We start from the raw sequence: 21,004 nt of genomic DNA, 5'->3' as shown, positions 1-21,004 counted from the left end.
AATTTCTTGATAAAAAATTCTTGGTTTGGTGCAATAAGCCTATATCATTTGTGGCAAGCAAAATGTCATCCACATATAAAACCAAATATATGTGTTTACTCCCACTGAATTTGTGATAAATCATCAATTAAATTCGCTCCAAAACTAAATGAGAGAATTACCTCATGAAATTTATGGTACCACTGACGAGACGCTTCCTTAAGCCCATAGATGGATTTCTTTAATATTCTTTGGATCTCCTGACACAAAGTATCACGCCCCGGGAAGGCCGTCCGAAAGATTTCGGCAGCATCTCCCCAGTAACTATGACAATTCCCCTAGTACAAACATGCATACACAGCCACAGGCGGCTGGACTAAGGACTACACGTCCATGTAAATCACCACCACCACAAACAACTATAAAATAAGGCCTACACGGCCACACAACCACAACACATGTACAAATAACTCATATGCACCAAAAGCAACACATACTAAGCGAAAACATCCAAAATCCGACACAATATCCGATAACAAGTACGACTCCAATACCCCACAATCTAAGTCAACACTATGAATCTCACCAGCAATGTACTCCATAATCAAAAGAAATACCATAATAAAATGACAACCCAACGAACTACATTATACCAAAAACCCTCTGCATGTGAGATGGAATCCAGCTGCCAGAATCTCCAAGCTCCAAGAACGCTATCTGCTACCTGGGGAGGAAACAAGGAACACCCCAGGGTCTGGGTAGTGAGTATTAGATACTCAGTGGGTACAGGGAAGAAGTGCATGTAAAGATAGGTATCAGTAAGAGTAATAATAACAGAAACACAGATGATATACAATCTCTATCATGGATAAATAAAAAAAGGTAAATACTAACCAACAGGTAACCGACATCAGGATAATAAACCATGATATACCAACTGAGGTAATGAAAAGGTAAACAGTTCCTCCAAAGGTTACATAAGGAAAAGGTAACTACTAATCAACAGGTAACAGGAATCATGGTAATAGATCGTGATATATCAACTAAGATAATAAGGGAAGATCAATACAGTGTATCAGGTATAGGAATCATGTAAAATCATGCAATGCAGGTCATGGCATACAATGCAACAATCATGAAGCATACAAGTGCATCAATCATCACACGAAAATACTGTAACCAACAATGCAGTATAATCTACAACAAATATATACTAGCACCCACACAGGCAGTGCAATAATAGTCGCACCCACACAGGCAGTGCAATAATGGTCGCACCCACACAGGCAATACGTAGCACCCACACAGGCAGTACTAAAATGTTCGCACCCATACAGGCAGTGCTATAATGATCTCACCTACACCGGCAGTGAGATATAACAATCAATAGCAACCAACATGCAGATGTCATGAGGATCATCTCAACATATAATAACTACATGATAGCAACATAATCCACAGGTATCAACATAAGTATCAACATGGTATCGAGAAGTATCAACAGGAGTCAACATGGTATCATGAGGTATCAACATGGTATCGACAAGAATCAACAGGAGTCAACATGGTGTCACTAGGTATCAACATGGTATCGACAAGAATCAACAGGAGTCAACATAGATTATTCAAAGGTCAAGCAACAAGTATCAAGCCACGATTAACAAAAGTATCAACTAGATAAATAACACGAGCAACAAAAGTATCAACAGGATAGATAACAGTAATAATAAATCATGCACTACGAAAATGAGACCTGTGTTGACCAAGCACAGGAGTACCCACCTGATTGATGAATCGTCACGACACACCCTAATAAAATCCTCCGTGTCTTGCAGGATCGCTAGATTCAAGTCCTGAAATTTACAATAACCAATACTTACTAACTACAATTACATATTGAATTCTATTAACAACAACCATGATATGTGAAGTCATTATCAACCCCCTTAACTAAACATATTTCAATTATTAACTGCATATTATTACTCTAACCAATTAATTATCTAATTAATTTAATTACTTAACTATATGCAAACTATATCCTAATTTACTCAATTATACTTGTTTATCAATTAAACACAACCTAAATCTCATTTACCAACCTTCACCAAACCACTATTCATCCGTAATTTACTCAATTATACTTGTTTATCAATTAAACACAACCTAAATCTCATTTACCAACCTTCACCAAACCACTATTCATCCGTATCAAACCGGAATCGAATCCAACTAACCCATCCCATTACACTCCAATTAAATTACTCTCTTTGTTGACTAGGCATGCTAACCGCATCAAACATTCACCTAACCCATACTAGATCAATATTCTAACAATTTCAACCCTAAACAAGATCCTAACCAGTTCAAAAGTCCCAACAGAAACCTTAAATCAAACAAAACAACATCTAATCCTATTCCAATTAAGCTCAAATTATCAAACCAATTTAAATCCATTAACCCTAATGTTAACCAAATCTAATGTTAACCTTTATCATTTCCAATGAATCAATTAAACTGATTAAATCAATTATTAACTATTAATACTTTAACTGACTAATTAATTATCTAATTAATTTAATTATTTAATTATAAGCAACTTGAGTCTAATTTACTCCATTAAACTCATTCTTTGATCAGATTAATCCATTAACTCAGTTAATCAAATAGAACCCCAAAAATCCAACTTCAATTTCATCTACCCTACAAAACAGGATTAATCCTAACAACCTTGTGTCAATTAATTAGGCCACCCACAACCAAACCTAATCTATCAATATAACCTAACCAAATTAACCCTACTAATCAGTTGTTAGCTCAGTTACATAAAATCGGGATCCCATTTACTACCTATTCCAACCGAACACAGAGCAAATCAATATACTAGAACCAAATCAAGAATTCCCCATATTCTCCAATTTCGTTGCTAAACTAGAGTTCAACTCACCTCAGCTTGAACCCAAATCAAGCTCCGAATGGTGTTGCCAACTTCAACTCGATGGAAGACGCAGTGCTGGTCGGCAGTACTGGTTTGCAGGGGTTGGCTGCGGGCTGGATTGCTGCCAAGCGAGCGACAGCGGCGGCTAGGGAAGGAACGCGGCGGCAGCAAGGAGCGCGGCTGTGCAGCAGCGATCGGGGGCAAGGCAGCGGCGGACAGAAGGCGTCGAGCGGCGGTGGTGTGCTGCTGGCGAGGAAGAAAGGTGCGACGGAGGGGAGAAACGGGAGAGGCAGAGGCGAAACAGGGCTGCGGCGCAAGAGGGAAGAAACCACGAATCGTGATTGGAAAAGACCTAGGTTACTATAGCTATATTAAGGTTTTCCTTATCGGGTTGGGTATTAACATCCAATAACCCATTAACCCCTAATATCCATTATCCTATTACCCCATCAACCTTAATCATATTAATTGAGTTAGTTTTAATTGATCAAACCCACTCAATATAAATTTAGTTTATTTTCCAATTAAAACCCCTACATTTTCGGTATTTTACATTCTCCCCCACTAACAAAAATTTGGTCCCCAAATTTATTATCTACATACCACGATACAGAAATACCGTAAGGGTATGACCGTCGAAATCCAATGGGCATCCCTTTTGCCACAATCTCTTTTCCACATGAGCTTGACTAAAATTGATGAGATCATCTTCCGTCATACCAGGATCATCCTCATGTTCCTGAAGAAATACATAGTCATCCGACATAGTGTTTCTCCTTTCTCTTGTAGATCGTCGTAATGACACTTGTTCCTCAATAGCTTCTTCTTGAGGTTGTTGAGTTTGCACCTCTGGAAGATTAACATTGTCTTGATTTTCTAGAATTATTCCGGTATTTTCAATGACCGGACGAGAATCCTGATCATTGTCCAAAGAAATCGGAATAGGAATCAACTCCTCGTTAACCGAAGTAGAAGTTGATTCTTCCTCAAAGACAAAATCTTTTATTTGATTCTTCCCCCCAAACTCAATATCCTCAAAAAATACAGCTGTACTCGTCTCAAAAATCGACTTTAAGTTGGGATCATAAAATTTATAGCCCCTTGATCGCTCAGAATAGCCAATAAAATAGCTGCTAACTGTTTTGGGGTCCAATTTATCCGTATGAGGCTTATAAGGTCTTGCTTCAGCTGGACATCCCCAAACATGGAAATGCTTTAGGCTAGGTTTTCGCCCTAACCAAAGCTCATAAGGTGTTTTAGCAGCTGCTTTTGTTGGTACTCTATTGAGAATGTATGCTGCAATTTTTAATGCCTCACCCCAGAGTGACTTTGGTAATGAAGAATGACTAACCATACTCCTTACCATATCCTGTAGAGTGCGGTTTCGTCTTTCCGCTACACCATTCATGCTTGGAGAGCCCGGCATGGTGTATTGTGGGACGATACCACACTCCTCTAGGTATTTGGCAAAAGGCCCTGGACGTTGTTCACCTGAACCGTCATACCGACCGTAGTATTCACCACCACGATCGGACTTTACTTTCTTTATCTTTCTGTTAAGTTGATTTTCAACTTCAGCCTTAAATGACTTGAACACGTCCAATGTTTGAGCCTTTTCCTGAATAAGAAAAATGTATGCATATCTAGAGAAATCGTCTATGAATGATACGAAATAGCGTTGACCATTCCAAGAAGGAATTGGAAATGGCCCACATACATCCGTATGTATCAACTCAAGGAGTTCCGTAGCTCTATATGCATTCAATTTTCTATCTTTGGTTTGTTTTCCTTTAATGCATTCAACACAGACATTAAAGTCCGTGAAATCAATGAAATTCAGGATCCCATCTGACACAAGACGTTCAACTCTATTTCTAGAGATGTGACCTAGACGTTTGTGCCATAATGCACCCGAAGTATTATCATTTAGTTTTCGTTTAGTACCTCTTGATTCAATGTTTAGGGTTTCATTATATGAAGCATTTGTATCAAGTAAATATAGATTGTCATATTGCATTAATGAACCGGTTCCAACAACTGAATCACCAATAGATAACTTAAATTGACTGTTTCCAAATGAACAAGAGTAACCAAATTTGTCCAAATAACAAACAGAAATTAAATTCCGTCTAAAAGACGGTACCACAAAAGTATCTATTAAGTCCAAATAGTAACCAGTACTAAGCAACAATCTAAAGTGCCCTATTGCTTCAACTTCTACCGATTTTCCATCGCCCACAAAAATGCGTCTTTCAGCATCACTTGGCTTTCGGTAGTTCAGGCAACCCTGCATTGAAATACTGATGTTAGTAGTAGCACCGGAGTCTAACCACCAAGTATTTCTAGGTACTGAAGCTAAATTTACTTCAGAACAAACCAAATTAAGAAACATACCCTTTTTCTCGCGCCATGCACGATATTTGGTACATTCCTTCTTCATGTGTCCAGCCTTATTGCAAAAGAAACAATCTCCTTTGTTTTGTTTCTTTGCATTTGAACCTGCAACATCCACATTCTTCCTTTTCTTGCCCTTATCCTTAGAGGTGCTTGCTAGATGAGCACTTTCAGTCTTTTCTTGCTTCAATCTCTCTTCCTCTTGAACACAATGAGAGATCAGTTCATTCAAATTCCACGTTTCCTTTTGACAGTTAAAACTGACCTTAAAGTGGTTGAATTGAACTGGAAGAGAAATCAGAATGAGATGCACAAGTAACTCCTCATGCAAATCAAGCTTTAATGCCTTAAGTTTTGAAGCAAGATTGGACATCTCCATGATGTACTCCCTTATGTTACCATTGCCCTTATACTTCATTGAAATCAAGCTCTTAAGAATAGTGCTTGTTTCAGCCTTATCGCTTTTGGCAAAGCGCTTTTCAAGTTCTGCAAGGTAATCTTTAGCATTGGTGGTGTCCTTAGACACTGCACCCCTGAACACCTCCGGAATTGCACGCTTAATGATCATTAGACTCATGCGGTTAGAGCGTTCCCATTTCTCAAATTTAGCTTTCTCTTCAAGAGAGCTAGCTACCGTAGGAGTAGGGGGTTGCTCCGTCCGTATCGCAAGGTCCATGTCCATGCATCCGAGAACTATCTGAATGTTCTCCTTCCAGTCCTTAAAGTTGGAACCATTAAGGACCGGTATTGAATTTAAGTTGGCAGAGATATTTGCAACATTAGCTGAAAAGAGAACAGAAAATAAACTATAAATAACATGCACACTACTTTAATTTTCAATCTAGTTCAAAATAATTAGCAAACCCATCCAAGATATTTAGTGCACCATTAATTTCAAGTCTTTGGACAGTAAAATTAACTGCTAGTAATATTCTTGTTGTAATAATCAAACACTAACAATAAAGCATGACAAATAACAAACCCCTCTTTGGATTGATTTGCTATTTTCATGTGAAATCCTTATAATTGTTACGTGTTTACTATCACAGGTAATTTATGTACTCCGGTCAACCATTGACCGTCCTTTGGGTCGATCAAATGATCACATGGAAATACACAATTACAAACATTCAAAAAATTCAAAATTAAATAAACCAAATTAGAGAGGTCACTTTGGCAACATCATAATTCAACTTATTTAATTTGAATAAAGAACTAAATGCTAATTAAAGAACAAGATTAAAAATGAAAGTTACTCTTTAAATGAACTCACGGCCATGTAATTAACTGTAAAATTAATTAACTGACGGCCATGTAATTAACTGTAAAATTAATTAACTCTTTCCTTTAATTAATCAACGTTATACTTTCTTCATTAATTAACTGTTCATTAAAAAAAAACAGTAAATGCCACGTTGCCAAAACCAATGCAACGTTTCTGGTGGTTTTTTTTAATTATTAACTTTAAAAAAAACACGTTTCTTTCCTAACCCACGCCGAGCCTGCAGTTCCGCCCGCCTGCTTACGTGGGTTTTTTTTTAATTAACTTGATTAATTCACGTTCTCTGCCCTAATAGAAACGAGCGTTCTCCGGCCGCCCGCCGCCTGCACCGGCCTTGCCGGCGCCTGCACGAGGCCGCCCGTTTCTTGCCAAATCGCCGGTGTCACGAGACGCGGACAGCGCCGGTGCACTGCCGTGTTCGTCGTCCAACCACGTAGAGAAATCGCGAAAAACAGAAATAAAATCGAACAATACAGTAGGCGATTTAAAATAATGAAATTTCTTAAGAACTGAGATAAACCTGGCTCTGATACCAATTGTTGAAATTTTACAATTTTCCTAATGTCGAGAAATCTCAACGCATGCATCGTCTATCCAATTCTTAAGAAACAACAAGAAGGGAAAATTCGGAAGCGTACCGGAATCCATCGCTAGCAGCCGAGGATGATCTTCCAAAAGGTGCAGAGTTCCTTAGGTTTCCTTAGGTTTCTCTGACGATGGGGATTCAGCGAAACAATTCTGTCGCTCTGCCTTTTGGGGACCATAACCCCTTATAAGGATTGACATATTTCTAATTTGGCCCCTCATCAAATTAGAAATCTTACAAATGGTATCCACATTTATAATTCATAACAATTATGCCCTTAAGTCAAATTCCAAATAAAATTTAGATCACAATTTTTGACTTAATATATTCGATGACCATATATATTCATTAATTATACAAATGTCCCATTAGATACTAACACATGGTTGTTTTTATGCTCGTTTCTCTCTTATTTTTACTCTTTTGTGGTCTTCCTCTTGAAAGTATTAGCAGCATTGTCAATTGGCGGGCTCCCATTATTCATAGATTTTGTAGGATTATAGACTTTTAGCGTACATTGATGAGGTAAAAAATGACCTACTTGCTCCAATCTTGGCATGCGGCGTTGTTAATATATCATCTTTTTTGGTTGATGTTTGTTGCCTTTATGATTTAAGCCTTTTGGTTAGCAGGGAAAAATGATCCTTCAATTCCTGAAGAAGATGGTCTTGAGGTAACTGCTCCACAGTCTGATGACAAATCAAAAACCAATGATTACTTCAGAAAGCCCCATTTTACATTGTCTATTTGGTGAGATGTCAGAGCAAATCTTGTTGCCAAAGAACAGGTCAGTTGAAAATGATAATGGTATTCCTCCAAGTAATCTAGTGATATGTACGTATTCTTGAATGCATGTCACATTTTATGTTCGAGTAAACATTAAACAATTTTAAGGGGGGGTCTATGTGACTTGCACATAAGTGGTCGTCCTAGGATTTGAGTGTGAACCATGAAGGACCACCCTCCAGTTTATTTCTCATTGTTGTTGGTCAGTACTTCCAGGAATTTTTTGGTGGTTAACTAGTTCATTCTGGACTAATAATAGTTAAGTTTGTTTACATTGGAGTTCTAAATAGTCAACATATACTGCTGCATTTGATCATTATTATTGCTTGATCTCCGAATAATTAGGTGATATAATTTGGATTGTGGATACAATTATTCTTGTTGCTTCGCCTGTAATCCTGTCTTATTTTATCCTAGTGTTGGTTAGAAAACAATACAAGAAACCAAACCTAGCAGACTTTTGCCAGAGGACAGATTTCTTTGATGCCAGAGGACAGAAAACAATACAAGAAACCAAACCTGTCATAAACAAATCCTTCTTTCACAACAGAATCTTGATTTAAGAATATCTAAGATCGGTACAATTTTTTTTTTTTTTTTGCATTGATGCTGAGGTCAAGAATGAGGTCAAGAATGCTTAGGTTATTTGAATATCACTGGACTGGTCGTCTGAGGACTAGTTTATGCTGTTTAGTCTTGTTGGATATTTGGATAAACTTTGGTGTGTAGAACTTCAACCTTGTGAGCTGACTCACTCTTAAGTCATTTTTTTTTCAAGTAATTAATGTCAAAAACTCTAGTCGCAATGCAAAATAGGTACAGAAACTAGTTTCCAGTTACTCAAAAGAAGATTTTGATACTTCTATATTTTTTTTCTACTAAATGGAATTGCCCACATAATGTTACTGGCTTATGATCACACTAGCAAATAAATTACCTAATATCAGACAATTTCAGTTTTTGTTTGTAGGCTTTTGCTCCTTGCCATTTGTTCTGTATGTTCTGATTATTGCCATTATTTAACACCGTGCCACTTGTTTTCATGGCTGGGCTAAATGATGCCAGTTTCGGATCAATCGAAAACTGAATTCACCAATTACTCTAGGAACGTCTACTTGATACTGATGGCCTTAGTATCACCTTAAGTCAGCAACCCCAGATGCTTGGTTCCAAGTGGGCACACCCCATCCCAATGCTGGAGACTGGATGCATGCTACTTGCTACGGAGAAACTCGACGGGTGCCAATGTTCCAATGTTTTTACTGAAGTCGACTCACAATTTACCATTGCCAGGTCTTTGAGGCAAACATGTTCTTTGAGGGTTATTCAGGTTGGGAATTTGATCAGTTGATCGATGAGCTCGAGTCCAAATACTGGGTTGTCGCTTCTTGCAGCTCACATCTGATTCATGAAGTTTCTGAAACGTCGTCAAACCTGTCGGAGGAGGTTTTGCAGCTGATGGCCGGCCGATATTTGGAGTTGAGCAGGAAGCCCAAACAGGATGATGCTTGAAGGCTGATTGAGGTGCAGAAGTGAGGCTTCAAATTAGTTTTTTTTTTGTACAGAAGCTGCCTAAGGATTTCTAGCTTGTGCCATTTTAAATCCAAAAATGGAGTATTTCTGTTGTAAGTTAAACAAAAGAACTTTTTTTTCTTGGAATAATAACAAAAATACTTGGTTGTGTTGTTTTTTACCTTTGGAAGAACAGGATGGTGCTAGTCTTCTCATATACTTGGATATGTTTTTGTTAAGTTTGAAATTTATTTATTTCTTTGAAAACTTGCCATCTTGCAGTTATTGCTCCAACTTTTTATTTCATTTTTTAAAAATCTTCCTACCACTTGAATATCAAATTATTTTTTTGATATAATCCTGTTTATTTTTTAGATTTTATTTGGACAAAAATTAAAGGAGAGCATTGATCCAATAGTACAGTTGCTATTACATAACAGTGACATAACAGATTTGAATCATGAAAATAATCTTTTCTTCCTAGATATCTACAACTATCTTTTTATTTAGTTAAAAATTAAAATGATAATTTTTTATTATTGTCAATAAGAACATTCTATTTTACAAAAACTCCATTTATTAGAACAGTTTGGAAACAATTCTTAACTGAAATCGTTACACAAAACTCAGAAAGGATACTGGAAAACTGCATTTTCATTTTGGCCAATGTTATTGCTGTCCAATTCAAACAAAAATAAATAAGAATCAAACTCATACACAAATCATCACACAAAATGAAGAACTTGCACATAAATTACAAGACAAATACATTTCACATACAAAATCTGCCAGTGCAGCAATTTTTTTTTCCCTTTTCCACTTCCCAAATTCAGAATGCAATCTCAGGTAACACCAATGGAGAGAAACACAGGCCAAATTTTGTCATGAATTGTTTCTATGATATATATACAATTAATCATAGGATGGATCTCACCTACACATTAGGCATCCCTAGCCAGGATCAGGGTCAAACTAATGCTAAAGTACAGCTTTTCGATGTTACAAACAATTCACAACTCACTTTTCGACGTAGCGAACTCGATGTGTTGGTTATATCTTTTGTGTAGACCAAGCAAAGTGATGTAGCCAAGTTGTCTAATGTCTTCTTCCGCCTGGAGAATGGAACCGTATGTTTGATGTATCAATGATCTGACCTGCCATTTCGGCTAGCATAAAGCAAGGCTTCGAACTGAGCCCTCTCGCCATATTTTCGGGGTTTGGCTCGGTCGTGGCGGGCTCTGCGAACAGCCTGCTGGATTTGTCGCTCGTGTTCTTTGAGAATTTCATCAATGTTTCCCCTTGGAGGCATCAAAGGTCCAGAGTAATGGATGCGATTCTTCCTAGTGCCATGGCCCTGAATAACATGTGGTAACATAATTTGTGAGGGTATGAATATGTCGGTTTATGAGATTATACAATCTGAATGTTAGGATAAGATGCATAAAAAATAGATCCTATAACAATATTACAAGAGTTCAGATTCGATTTTTAAACATATAACAGAACGATGAAACCGATTACCTACCATAATTTCCATCTTCTCTATGTTTTCCTACCTTCACTTTCCTTCAGAAAATCCCTACTAATTAACTTTTTCTTTTGCAATCTAAGCTAAGACAATGGATTTCTATATGATTGTTACCTAGCAGAAGGAGTATGTTAAACCGTTGGTTTCGGTGGAGAAACAAAATGATACAAGAATAAAAAAACTAATTAAAAATCATGCATTGCACAGTTTCAATAGCTAAGGTGTTTCGATAAAATGTGCCATTTGGCCAAATCGCAAGGTTGTATGAGCACTTACAGTTGCTTGTTCCTCTTCTCCAGTTTTCTCATCCTTCTTGTGGGAAGATGAAGGGACGTCCAGCAAGTGGTGAGTCCATTCTGGCTTCTCTGATGAATCAGATTCAAGTTGATTGTATTTGGAGGCCGGTTGATTTTCCGGCAAATGTGTGTGCTTAGCACTCTGCCTACGGTCCAACTTTGCAGTATGGCTTCTCGCAACCACCAGACCTGTCGCGAGAGCAGTTCCCCCACCCTGAGGAATGTATGACGCATGTGTTTTTATTTCCGGGCCAGTGGGCACTCCAGTAGTAGATAATCGACCAGAGTGCATCGAAGGGCCACCATGAGTGAAACCATTCTGAGCTGTTCCTCTCGGATGGTCTACCCAGAAACCTGCCAGTGCATCATCTTTCGGTTTGTACTTGTCACTGCTTGTTCTAAGACTTCCATGCAATTTCTGTAACTGCAGCAAGAAATAATAATGTTTTATTTTGCAGTTGCAAATGGTAATCTTTCCATTTTCGTTGTACATTCAAACAAACTGAAGATTTGCGAATAGTTTATTTAGTGAATATACCTGTGACTCAATGTTGCTATCGTGCACAGGCATTCCTTTCCTACTTCCATACTCTTTGATGGCGGCTTCCCTCTGCCTGCAAACAAAAAGATTGCCCTTTTAGTTATGTAGTGAATTTCAAGGCAGGTCGATATCTTAAACTAAAGACAAAGTTTCAGTTTAACGAGTAGGACTTTTGCGAAATGTGCTTGAGCATATAGTAAAGCACCTTCTAGCTTCCTCGTTCCGAAGTTTAGCATCATATTCCTTGCTTGGAGGATACTTTGGCAAACTTGAAGGGTCACAAGCAAAAGGCTTTGTGGTGAAGAACTGATAAGAAGTAACAATTAAATATTAAAAAAGGAGATATGGAACTAATGTAACATTCAACGGGAAAAATTAACGTCCCAAAACATCTCGACCATCATTTTATGGCACCATAGTTGCAGTTATGTATTAACTTTTGGAGCCGAAAGGGAATATGCATAAACAAGTCCAAAACAAAAGATCCATTTATGCAACATAATCGCACATAGGATTTTTCATGCTCTTCTTTCGCATACACATTCATGCAGGATAAGTTCAAACAATGGCAAATGTTGGCCTGTAGAAACGCATCTTGAGGAACGAATTAGCATGAACCAGTGAATGAGTGTGATCATCACGAGCAATTAGTAAACCAATAGAACGATAAATGATGACAAAAGAATTATTTGTTTAACTTGTTGAAATGAGGGCAAATTTCCAACCAGATTTCTGATGCTGGCCTAGGGAATTAGATGAACCAAAGGAAAGGGAAAATATTTACTTCGCTCTTGAGGGCAGAAGTTGCTGTTCCACGGAATCTTGGATCTACTGAAAGTAGATAATCAAGAAGAGCAAAAGCCGAAGAAGGAAAATCCTTAAATGTCTCCCTGATGCATCGTGGATAGGGTTGTTGGGGTTTAAAGGACGTAGCGTGGGGCAACTTTGATGTCCTCCAGAATTCCTCTGCAGGTGATCCACATAACTTGAATATCTTATGCAGTTGCTCCACCTAAAAATCAAGGGATACTTGGCGATAAGATTGATGTGCATATACAAGTTGTACATAGCAAAAGAAAACTGGAAAGAGAAGGCCATGAGAAATCAAACAAACTGCTAAGCAGAAAAATATGGAATTAGAACTCAGATTAAAACTAGCTTTGTAATACTCATTATAAAGTGCTTGCAATGAGTACATTAAGAAGCTTTCATACACAGTTGACAGTGCATATTCTATTTCTTTTACTAATCAAGCGAACGCAATAAATAATAGAGTTTGGTGGATGCTATCTTCTTGTTGTGGATGACAATGCAGATTGAATGAACTGTAATCCAGCACCTGCTTCAAGGTTTGAGGATCACTAATATAGTCCAATCCACAACAAAATATCAAAATTTCACATGGAAATTCCATTGTAGAAGTTGGTAATTGCCCCACAAACATTTTTCTTCTTCTTTTTCCTTCTTTTTGGTTACAGACCATGAGTTGAAACTTGAAAGCGTGTTCTCAACCATCAATTCAACATCGACAAGATGTCAAAACTTCTTCTTATATTTGGTTTAATAATGTAACGACATATAATAAACATAAAGTATGAGTCAGTAACCAGGATTCTCTTTTCATCTTTTTATATTTGACATATTTTATTCAGATTTAGCAAGAGGATCAAAAGACAAATGTAATATTTATTGATTTAGCCAGAGGTCAGAAATTAACCAAAAACTTGTGACTATAAAAGTTTGTGAAAGTTAATCCAAGCCAAATCAAAGGTTAACTGAAAATAACATCACAAGGGATGTCAATTAACAAAGAGAATCAGTATAGAATTTATCATAGAGCTAGGCATATAGTGTTGGCCTTATTTGTGATCTGTTCTTTCTTCCGACACATTTTCCTCCTCTTTGAACAACCTACTTAAACTCTATTTAATAGCAATAGTCCCTCTCCATACATCTCACTGTGCTATGAGTGATGTTTACTTAACCATGTAGTTCTATGCTATATACCAATCTAGAAGATATTATTTGGACAATATTAGATAAGATAATTTCCAATTCTTCAACACACCATAGTCCATTCTAGATGCTTTTGAATCAAACCCGTTAATAGTTTGATCCTTTTTTCCAGGTGTAATCATGAAACGTAAATGCATGCCTAGTTTAAAAGACAAGTGCTACCTCTGTTCTTCCTGGCATAATAGGTCTCCCAGAAAGCAGTTCCGCAAGAATACAACCAGTACTCCACATATCGACAGCAACACCATACTCTGTGGCACCCAGCAAGAGCTCGGGAGGACGATACCACAATGTAACTACCCGGCTAGTCAAATGCTGCTTCTGACCAGGATTATATAATGTAGCCAGTCCAAAATCTGCTATTTTTAAGATCCCATTATTGTCGATCAAAAGATTTGAACCTTTGATGTCCCGGTGCAGCACACCACGGTCATGGCAATGCTCAAGACCAAAAAGTAGCTGCTGCATATAGCATTTGACCTGGATGCCATTTTCCATAATGAGTATACTCCCAAAATAAAAACAGGATCAGTAAAATTACGCAGTAAGAAATTATGCATCGAGGAAAATACCTGAGGTTCAGTAAACTTGATGCCAGGCGTCCCCAGAAGTCCTGCAAGATCATGCTCCATATATTCAAAAACAAGATATAAGCTAGATGATATTTTCGAGGTAATTAAAGCTTCAAGCTTCACGACGTTAGGGTGATCAAGTTTACGTAAAATGTGTATTTCCCTTGCCATAAACCGTACACTTTCTGGATCCATATTAGCAAAACGAACTTTCTTAAGTGCAACAGTTTTGCCAGTTTCAAGATCACGGGCTTTGTACACAGTACTATAAGTTCCCTGCCCAATCTGCAGGAATGATAAAGATTATCAGCAGAAAACAAAAAAATTTTAACCATCACATATTTCGCAATGAACTCAACAGCATATATTTATAATTTTAAATATGCAATTATGTATATATCTAAACAATAATTTCCACAAGGAAATTAGATACGACTAAATTTCACAAGCAAGTAACATCTAAAATTAACTTGTTGCTGATAAAAGACAACAGCGTCATCATTATGATTGGTCCTTCAGATAACAAAAGAAGTTTTTCGGAATGGAAAATCTATAAACAACAAAATTCAGACCTATTTCTCATGCTGCTAGGTTCCAACAAGATAGTGAATAGAAACAAGGGAAAAAGTGCTAAAAGTTAGAAACCTATGATGCACAAAAACGATCAAGATGAGCTAAAATTAAGAAGATCCATATATAAATCCTGAAAACCAACTATTAGCAACAGAAATACAGTTACATCAGAATTTCACTTATACATGTAAGCTTCTCAATGTATGTGTCTTCTCAATATATGGACATGAGAGGCAATCCACTCGGATTCCCCTCTGATCAAGCGCCTGCTGCAGATACAGAATCTTATATTATTGGATGTCGGCTCCCCGAAGGCTACTGGACAAAGACTAGCAGATATGGTTTGCTCAAGATGGCGGGGTGGCTCGGACATATGACTTCTTTAGACATCCTAGTTCTAAGAAGACATGGACCCGAACAGTGTGGAAGGCCAACTTACAGCTGAGTCATGCAGTCACACTCTAGATGTTAGCACAGAGGCGTCTACCTACCAGAGGACAGGTATTAGAGTCGCAGGAGCACCTATTCTTCAGATGCGCCCTATTACGGAGTTATAGAGGAGGATCCGAGATTGACTACACATGCGGCAGGAGATGTCTACCTATCAGAGGACATTGAGAGTCTTCGGGAGATACTATCGTGGGAGTTGAATGTTGACAAAGATCCGACATCTTGCCTTATCCTCTTTGATCCACTATGTGTGGAGAGCAAGAAATAATAGTTTCTTTGATGTGGGGCAGTTAGACTGTGAGAAATTTTCAAGAGTATGCAAATTCATGTATTTCGGTCCTTAGGAGTGTACTTTGATCTAACACTTTGTCAATCATGAGCTCGCTACTAAAGTCCGCTTATTGTACGCTTTGTCAGTGCTATATATAAAAATTTTACTTATCCAAAAAAAGAGAGTGCAAATAAAACAGAACGCTTTGTCAGTGCTATATATAAAAATTTTACTTATCAACAAAAAAAAAAAGAGAGTGCAAATAAAACAGAAAACCCTAGACTACAAATTGATAAACTATAATATAACAATTTTAGGTCACAGTAATAGGAACCATCAAGTACTGATTACTTAGTGCCTCTCCAGCTTGGACCTATCTCATGCAAAATAGCATGCTAATACAAGATAAGGAAATTGGTGTGCAACTGAAATAACAAAAATCATCCTTATTTTCAAAAAGAAAGAAAATCACCTAAACAAACTGTGGAATAAAAAAAAAATCTGATGATCTCGTAGTAAAAATATCTATTAGGAAATGAAATGTAAATAGGGATGGTAGCCCTACTATAATTGATTTCACCTTAGCAATAAACAACAATAAACAAAAAAATCCTAGCTCAGTTAAATATGATAAAATTTGAAGAATTTGCACATTAAAGGTTGTAACGAGTGTAATAGGGTGCTTAAATGCTAGCAAAAGTTGTACGCCCAGCTTCCAGTTGTTTATCAAGAAACCATAAAGTTGACTGGGAAAGTGATGCACAAGTTGTATAATTAATTTTTTAATAGATAAATACACATTATATTTCATTGAGGTTGGTTGGTTTACATTGTCCTAATAGAAGCAGAATAAACTCTCCACAAGTTGTATAATTAAATAAGTTACTTTTTCCTCAAATAGATAAATACACAGTCTTTCATTCAGATTCATGGATTTCGATTGTCCTTATAGAAGCTGATAAACTATGCTTGACATGGATTAAACATGATTGGAAAATGTTATCAACTGCTGCAGATAATATTCTCTTAATTGATGAGTGTAAATAAATTAAATTTGACGTTGAAGTAGTGGAGAAAAACTACAGTTAAAGACAAGTAATTGTTAAGATAAGAATCAAATGAATAATTAGAAGTGTTAAGTAGAACTAAAACTGAATATGAAATGTAGTTTCCATAATAAAGTAGAAATATTTTTTTAAAAAAAGACCTCTAATGAGGAACCAATTAGGTAAGCTCTGAGTAATTATAAAAATGTTAGAAAATAAACTGAGAAGATATGAACATGTTGAAAAGCTACTAATAAATTATATAGTTAGTTGAATTGAATTGGTTATAGTTAAAGATATTAAGGATAGAGGGAGACTCAGAAAACTTTAGTGTGATAAACATGATTTATCTAACTTGAATAAAAGGATAGCCCAGTGCACGAAGCTCCAACCAATACGAAATCCTAGGGAAGACTATCGTACGCAACCTTCCTTATCCTGCTTTGCAAGAGACTGTTTCTGAGACTCGAACTCGTGACCTCTAAGTCACACGATAACAACTTTACAGTTGCGTCAAGGCTCCCCTTTGATTTAGCTAACTTGAATATCACTAAAAATAGTCTTGCTTATAACTCAATAGAAAGATAAATTTACATGGTCGACTCCAAATAGTTGGGACAAATACTTGATAATAATTTCAAAAGGCAACTTTATCCATCTAAATAAATCGTGATCAAGAACAGCTGTGTCACGATAGGTTTTCAATTTCACGGCTCCCTTTGGTATTGTATAACAAAACTAGCTTTTTTGAGGGGAAAGTAAGGTAATTGCCACTAAAATAGCATGCTTTTGTCATTTTAGCTCCTACCCAACTTCCAGCACAACCTATCATACTTCAATCATAAACATTATTTTCCCCAGCAATTATACCAAATAAAATCCCGCCAATGCTGGTCCTAAGCTCGAATGAAAAAGGGCGAGGGTTGTGCGTTAAGTTGCCAACCAATGTGGACTGTCAGATAAATATTCAATGAATTATACCAAATAATATGTTAGCTATTGTTGCAAAGTGCCCCTTCCCCCTACTTCACTAAATCAAGTTTAATCTCCACTAATTATTATATGTGCTGGCCAGCTTAGCATGAACTGGAAGTGTTGGCCATGATTTGGACCTTCCTATCCCAATATTTGCAAGCGATTGACCATGTTGTCTAAAAGAAAAATATCAACCAGATAATTGTGGAAACAGTATTTTTTTTTTTCTACTTTCTATATGACAATTGCACCAAAATGAGCGCCTCATAACAGAATTTACAATATTCGATATAAGGAAGAAGTCTGAGCTGTGAGATTTATAGTTTCTGTGAAGCTTCAGAAAGCATTAAAAAAAGAAGTTAATCAAATTGCTTTAGTATGAGCATTATAAACAAAATAATTGAGAGACAATTATATTTTCAGGTATAGAACAGCAACTGATTAAACATACAAACAAAAGATTCACCATATACAACGTGCAGATGACAAATAATTTGCACAATATATGATGGTGTGAAAAAACTCTGATGATGCTGTTACCCACCTTGTTTAATTTCTCAAAGGAATCTGCCCTTCGAGGAAGCCAGCCTTTCACTGCATCACCAGCAACTGCTGTGAGCCAAGAAGGCCAACCAGCTGCAGCATACTCGAATTTAAACCCATTTGATACATGAGGGATCATTGTTTTGTGTTCCTCCACTGTAGCAGACCTGACAACTGCTGAAGATGGCTCTACCATACTTGCCTGAGCATCAAATGTTGCTTGTCTCTGCAGCCCAGCCCCCTTAGAATTCGTCCTAACTCCAGGGGATACCTTTCTTTCTCCATCATCCACCGAGAGAGTTGTGACTCTTCCATTCCTCTCGACCATAGGCAATAAATTCCTCTCTCCCGTGCCAACAAATGGAGCAGGAGAAGTGGTTCCATTCTCCTGTGGCATGGACATAAGCTGTGCGGTACTTCCATCAGTGCTAGCAGCAGCATCAACATCTATCACTCCAACTTCATCTCTCCTTGAAGAAGAAACCAGCCTATGCAAAGAGTCCTCAGTCGTTGAAGAAAGCAATCTACTTAGCGTCCTTCTTGAGGCCTTGGGTCTCTGAAACTCCGGGACGTCATCTCCCCTGAATCCCTTGGAGGAAACGCAGCCCATAAGAAACTTCTTAAACCTCCCCCGTTACAACCAAGCGATCGTAATTATTGACGCACTTAGATCAAGGAAAAATTCGGCTTTTTTACTGAAGGGAACCAAAAACCATTTTGAAATCTTGAATGGAACCACGAACTCCTTATAAGCTGAATCCAACGATGCACGAAGAAAAAAATCACGAGATCTCCAGAATAACCCTTTTGGTTGTCCCAATAGAAAAATCCAAAAGGGAAGCTATCAGTTGAAACAATAACAAATAGCCAGTCAAATGACGATCCAAATGGCATAAAGTCAAGATATCTCTCCGTCGGCCAGTTGCAGGCCTGCAATCCGCCAAATAGAAGAATAGACGAATTCAACAACGAAGACCGACGGAATCCGGTAATGATCCTATGTAGTCAGCGCAAATATGAGCATTTTGCTCGAACTTCGGCGTCGCTGCCTCTGATTCTCCCACCTCCGATCTTTTCTCGACGACGAATCTTTTAGAAGACGAGGAAACAAAATCACAAATGAGGAACAACGAAAAGGAGCCAAAAACTACCAGTATATTCCCTCTCCCAAAGAAACGACCCAAAAAGGGCAAAAGGCGCGATTTTTGTGTGATCCAATGGGAAGAAGAACCAAGAGGTCGCCGCCGCAAGAGGAGAGATCTCGCCAGGAGGAGACACGCAGATATTTTCGCAATGGAATCAAAGAGACGGCGGAAGAACAAGATGGGCCAGAAAAGCCGCACTTTTAGGGCGTAAAATACTGCGACCGATACGAAAGTGATGGGACTAGGCGGAGGAAGAGGAGGAGGAGGAGAGAGGAAGAAGAAGAAGAGGAAGAAGGAAGACAGAGCCGCAACGCGAGGAAGCACGACATTCCTGTCCGAGGTAGCCGAAGCGGAGGGCGAACGGACGGCGGAGATCCATTGCGGATCGTGGCGTCTGGCAGAACGAGATCGAGGCGGGCGGAAGGGATCAGCTGTACGCTGCGCCGCCATCCACACCGCATCAAGGTCTTCCGCCAAACCCCACTCTCGGAAAAATGATTCCTTTGAGGGCTGAAATGGAAAATGCTCATAATTTTTTTTTTAATTTAAATTTTATTTTATATAAATTTCATGCGATCGATTTCGATCAACTGAAAGCACCGTTAATTCCTTGTTCCTCGCCTGCGATTTCCGGCCATGTTTCCCGTTCATCGTTATCAAATTCCTTGTGTTCTCCTTCCGATTCAATTCAATTCCCCGCAACACGATCTCCACAAAACCGTCTCAAAATCCGATCTCCCGACGATGCCGGGCTTCAAATTTCAAAATCAGACCTTGCACCCTCCTCCTCCTCGTCTTCTCCGCCGTAGACTCGCCGGCCAGCCGACCGGTCCTCCGCCTACGATCGAGAAACTCGCGAAGTTCCCCGAGGGGCTGCGATCTGGCCTAGGACTGGAGGTGTTCCTCGGCGGCGGGTACTTGCTCAAGTACGGAAGGGAGAACGGCGCGAGACGGTGGACGCCGGGACGCTGACGGAGCTGAAGGAGGTCAGCGTCAAGGTCCTCTTCGCCTTGGTTGGCATCGACGCGGCGACTCGATTTCTATGTCGGCCACGACACCGTCTGGTTGCCTTGGTTGCATTCTCAGCTTCCTTTCCCGTCTCCAACTTCGACGAGTGTATCGACCACGACACCGTCACCATCACCATCGCCGTCGCCATCGCCGTCGCCCTAGGAACAAAATAAATAAATAAATATATATATATATATATATATATACACGATTTTGATATTTTGCGCGACTCCCTCGTGCGCGCCCATGAGTGTCACGTGATTCACCGTCTATCATGCGATCGCGCACCAGATCTGACCGTCCAAATGTGAGAATACACAGTATTCCTCCGCCCCGACCCCCACCGCTGCTGGTCGCTCTCGCCGCGTTGTTCGACCACCGCCGACCGTGGGCCCGGGCAGGATCGATGCACCATTCGCTGGCGCGTCGATCGGCGTTAGATTCCGACCGAATTGTGGTCGGAATCTGTTCCGCGTAATTTGGTCAGAATGCGATGGCAGTGACACGCACCGATTTCCGACCAAATTGCGGCTGGATTCCGACCAAATCGCGACCGGATC

The 21,004-nt window shown here is 38.7% G+C and overlaps 3 protein-coding genes across 3 annotated transcripts; 1 reads left to right on the top strand and 2 right to left on the bottom strand.

The window, feature by feature from the left end:
• Window positions 1-5,175: 5,175 nt before the first annotated feature.
• Window positions 5,176-6,179, bottom strand: LOC141813566 (uncharacterized). Its single transcript, XM_074701525.1, has 3 exons — window positions 6,176-6,179; window positions 5,312-6,094; window positions 5,176-5,204 (listed from the first exon to the last, which is right to left on the bottom strand). The coding sequence occupies exons 1-3, from the start codon at window positions 6,177-6,179 to the stop codon at window positions 5,176-5,178; spliced, it is 816 nt and encodes a 271-aa protein (XP_074557626.1).
• A 1,755-nt stretch (window positions 6,180-7,934) lies between these two features.
• On the top strand, window positions 7,935-9,477 carry LOC141813565 (uncharacterized). Its single transcript, XM_074701523.1, has 4 exons — window positions 7,935-7,966; window positions 8,936-8,960; window positions 9,071-9,220; window positions 9,259-9,477. The coding sequence occupies exons 1-4, from the start codon at window positions 7,935-7,937 to the stop codon at window positions 9,475-9,477; spliced, it is 426 nt and encodes a 141-aa protein (XP_074557624.1).
• A 772-nt stretch (window positions 9,478-10,249) lies between these two features.
• Window positions 10,250-19,787, bottom strand: LOC141813448 (putative serine/threonine-protein kinase At1g54610). Its single transcript, XM_074701414.1, has 8 exons — window positions 18,290-19,787; window positions 14,431-14,715; window positions 14,021-14,338; window positions 12,627-12,854; window positions 12,048-12,148; window positions 11,840-11,915; window positions 11,282-11,725; window positions 10,250-10,831 (listed from the first exon to the last, which is right to left on the bottom strand). Exons 1-8 carry the CDS (start codon window positions 18,896-18,898, stop codon window positions 10,619-10,621), a joined length of 2,274 nt encoding a protein of 757 aa, XP_074557515.1. The 5' UTR covers window positions 18,899-19,787; the 3' UTR covers window positions 10,250-10,618.
• Between the last annotated feature and the right edge of the window lie 1,217 nt (window positions 19,788-21,004).

Source organism: Curcuma longa, chromosome 20 (assembly GCF_044706935.1).
Source record: "Curcuma longa cultivar G26 ecotype Majalengka, Jawa Barat chromosome 20, ITB_CL_G26_1.1, whole genome shotgun sequence".
Lineage (NCBI taxonomy): Eukaryota > Viridiplantae > Streptophyta > Magnoliopsida > Zingiberales > Zingiberaceae > Curcuma > Curcuma longa.
Note: the sequence above shows the minus strand (reverse complement) of the source record. Positions and strands in the feature narration are given on the sequence as shown.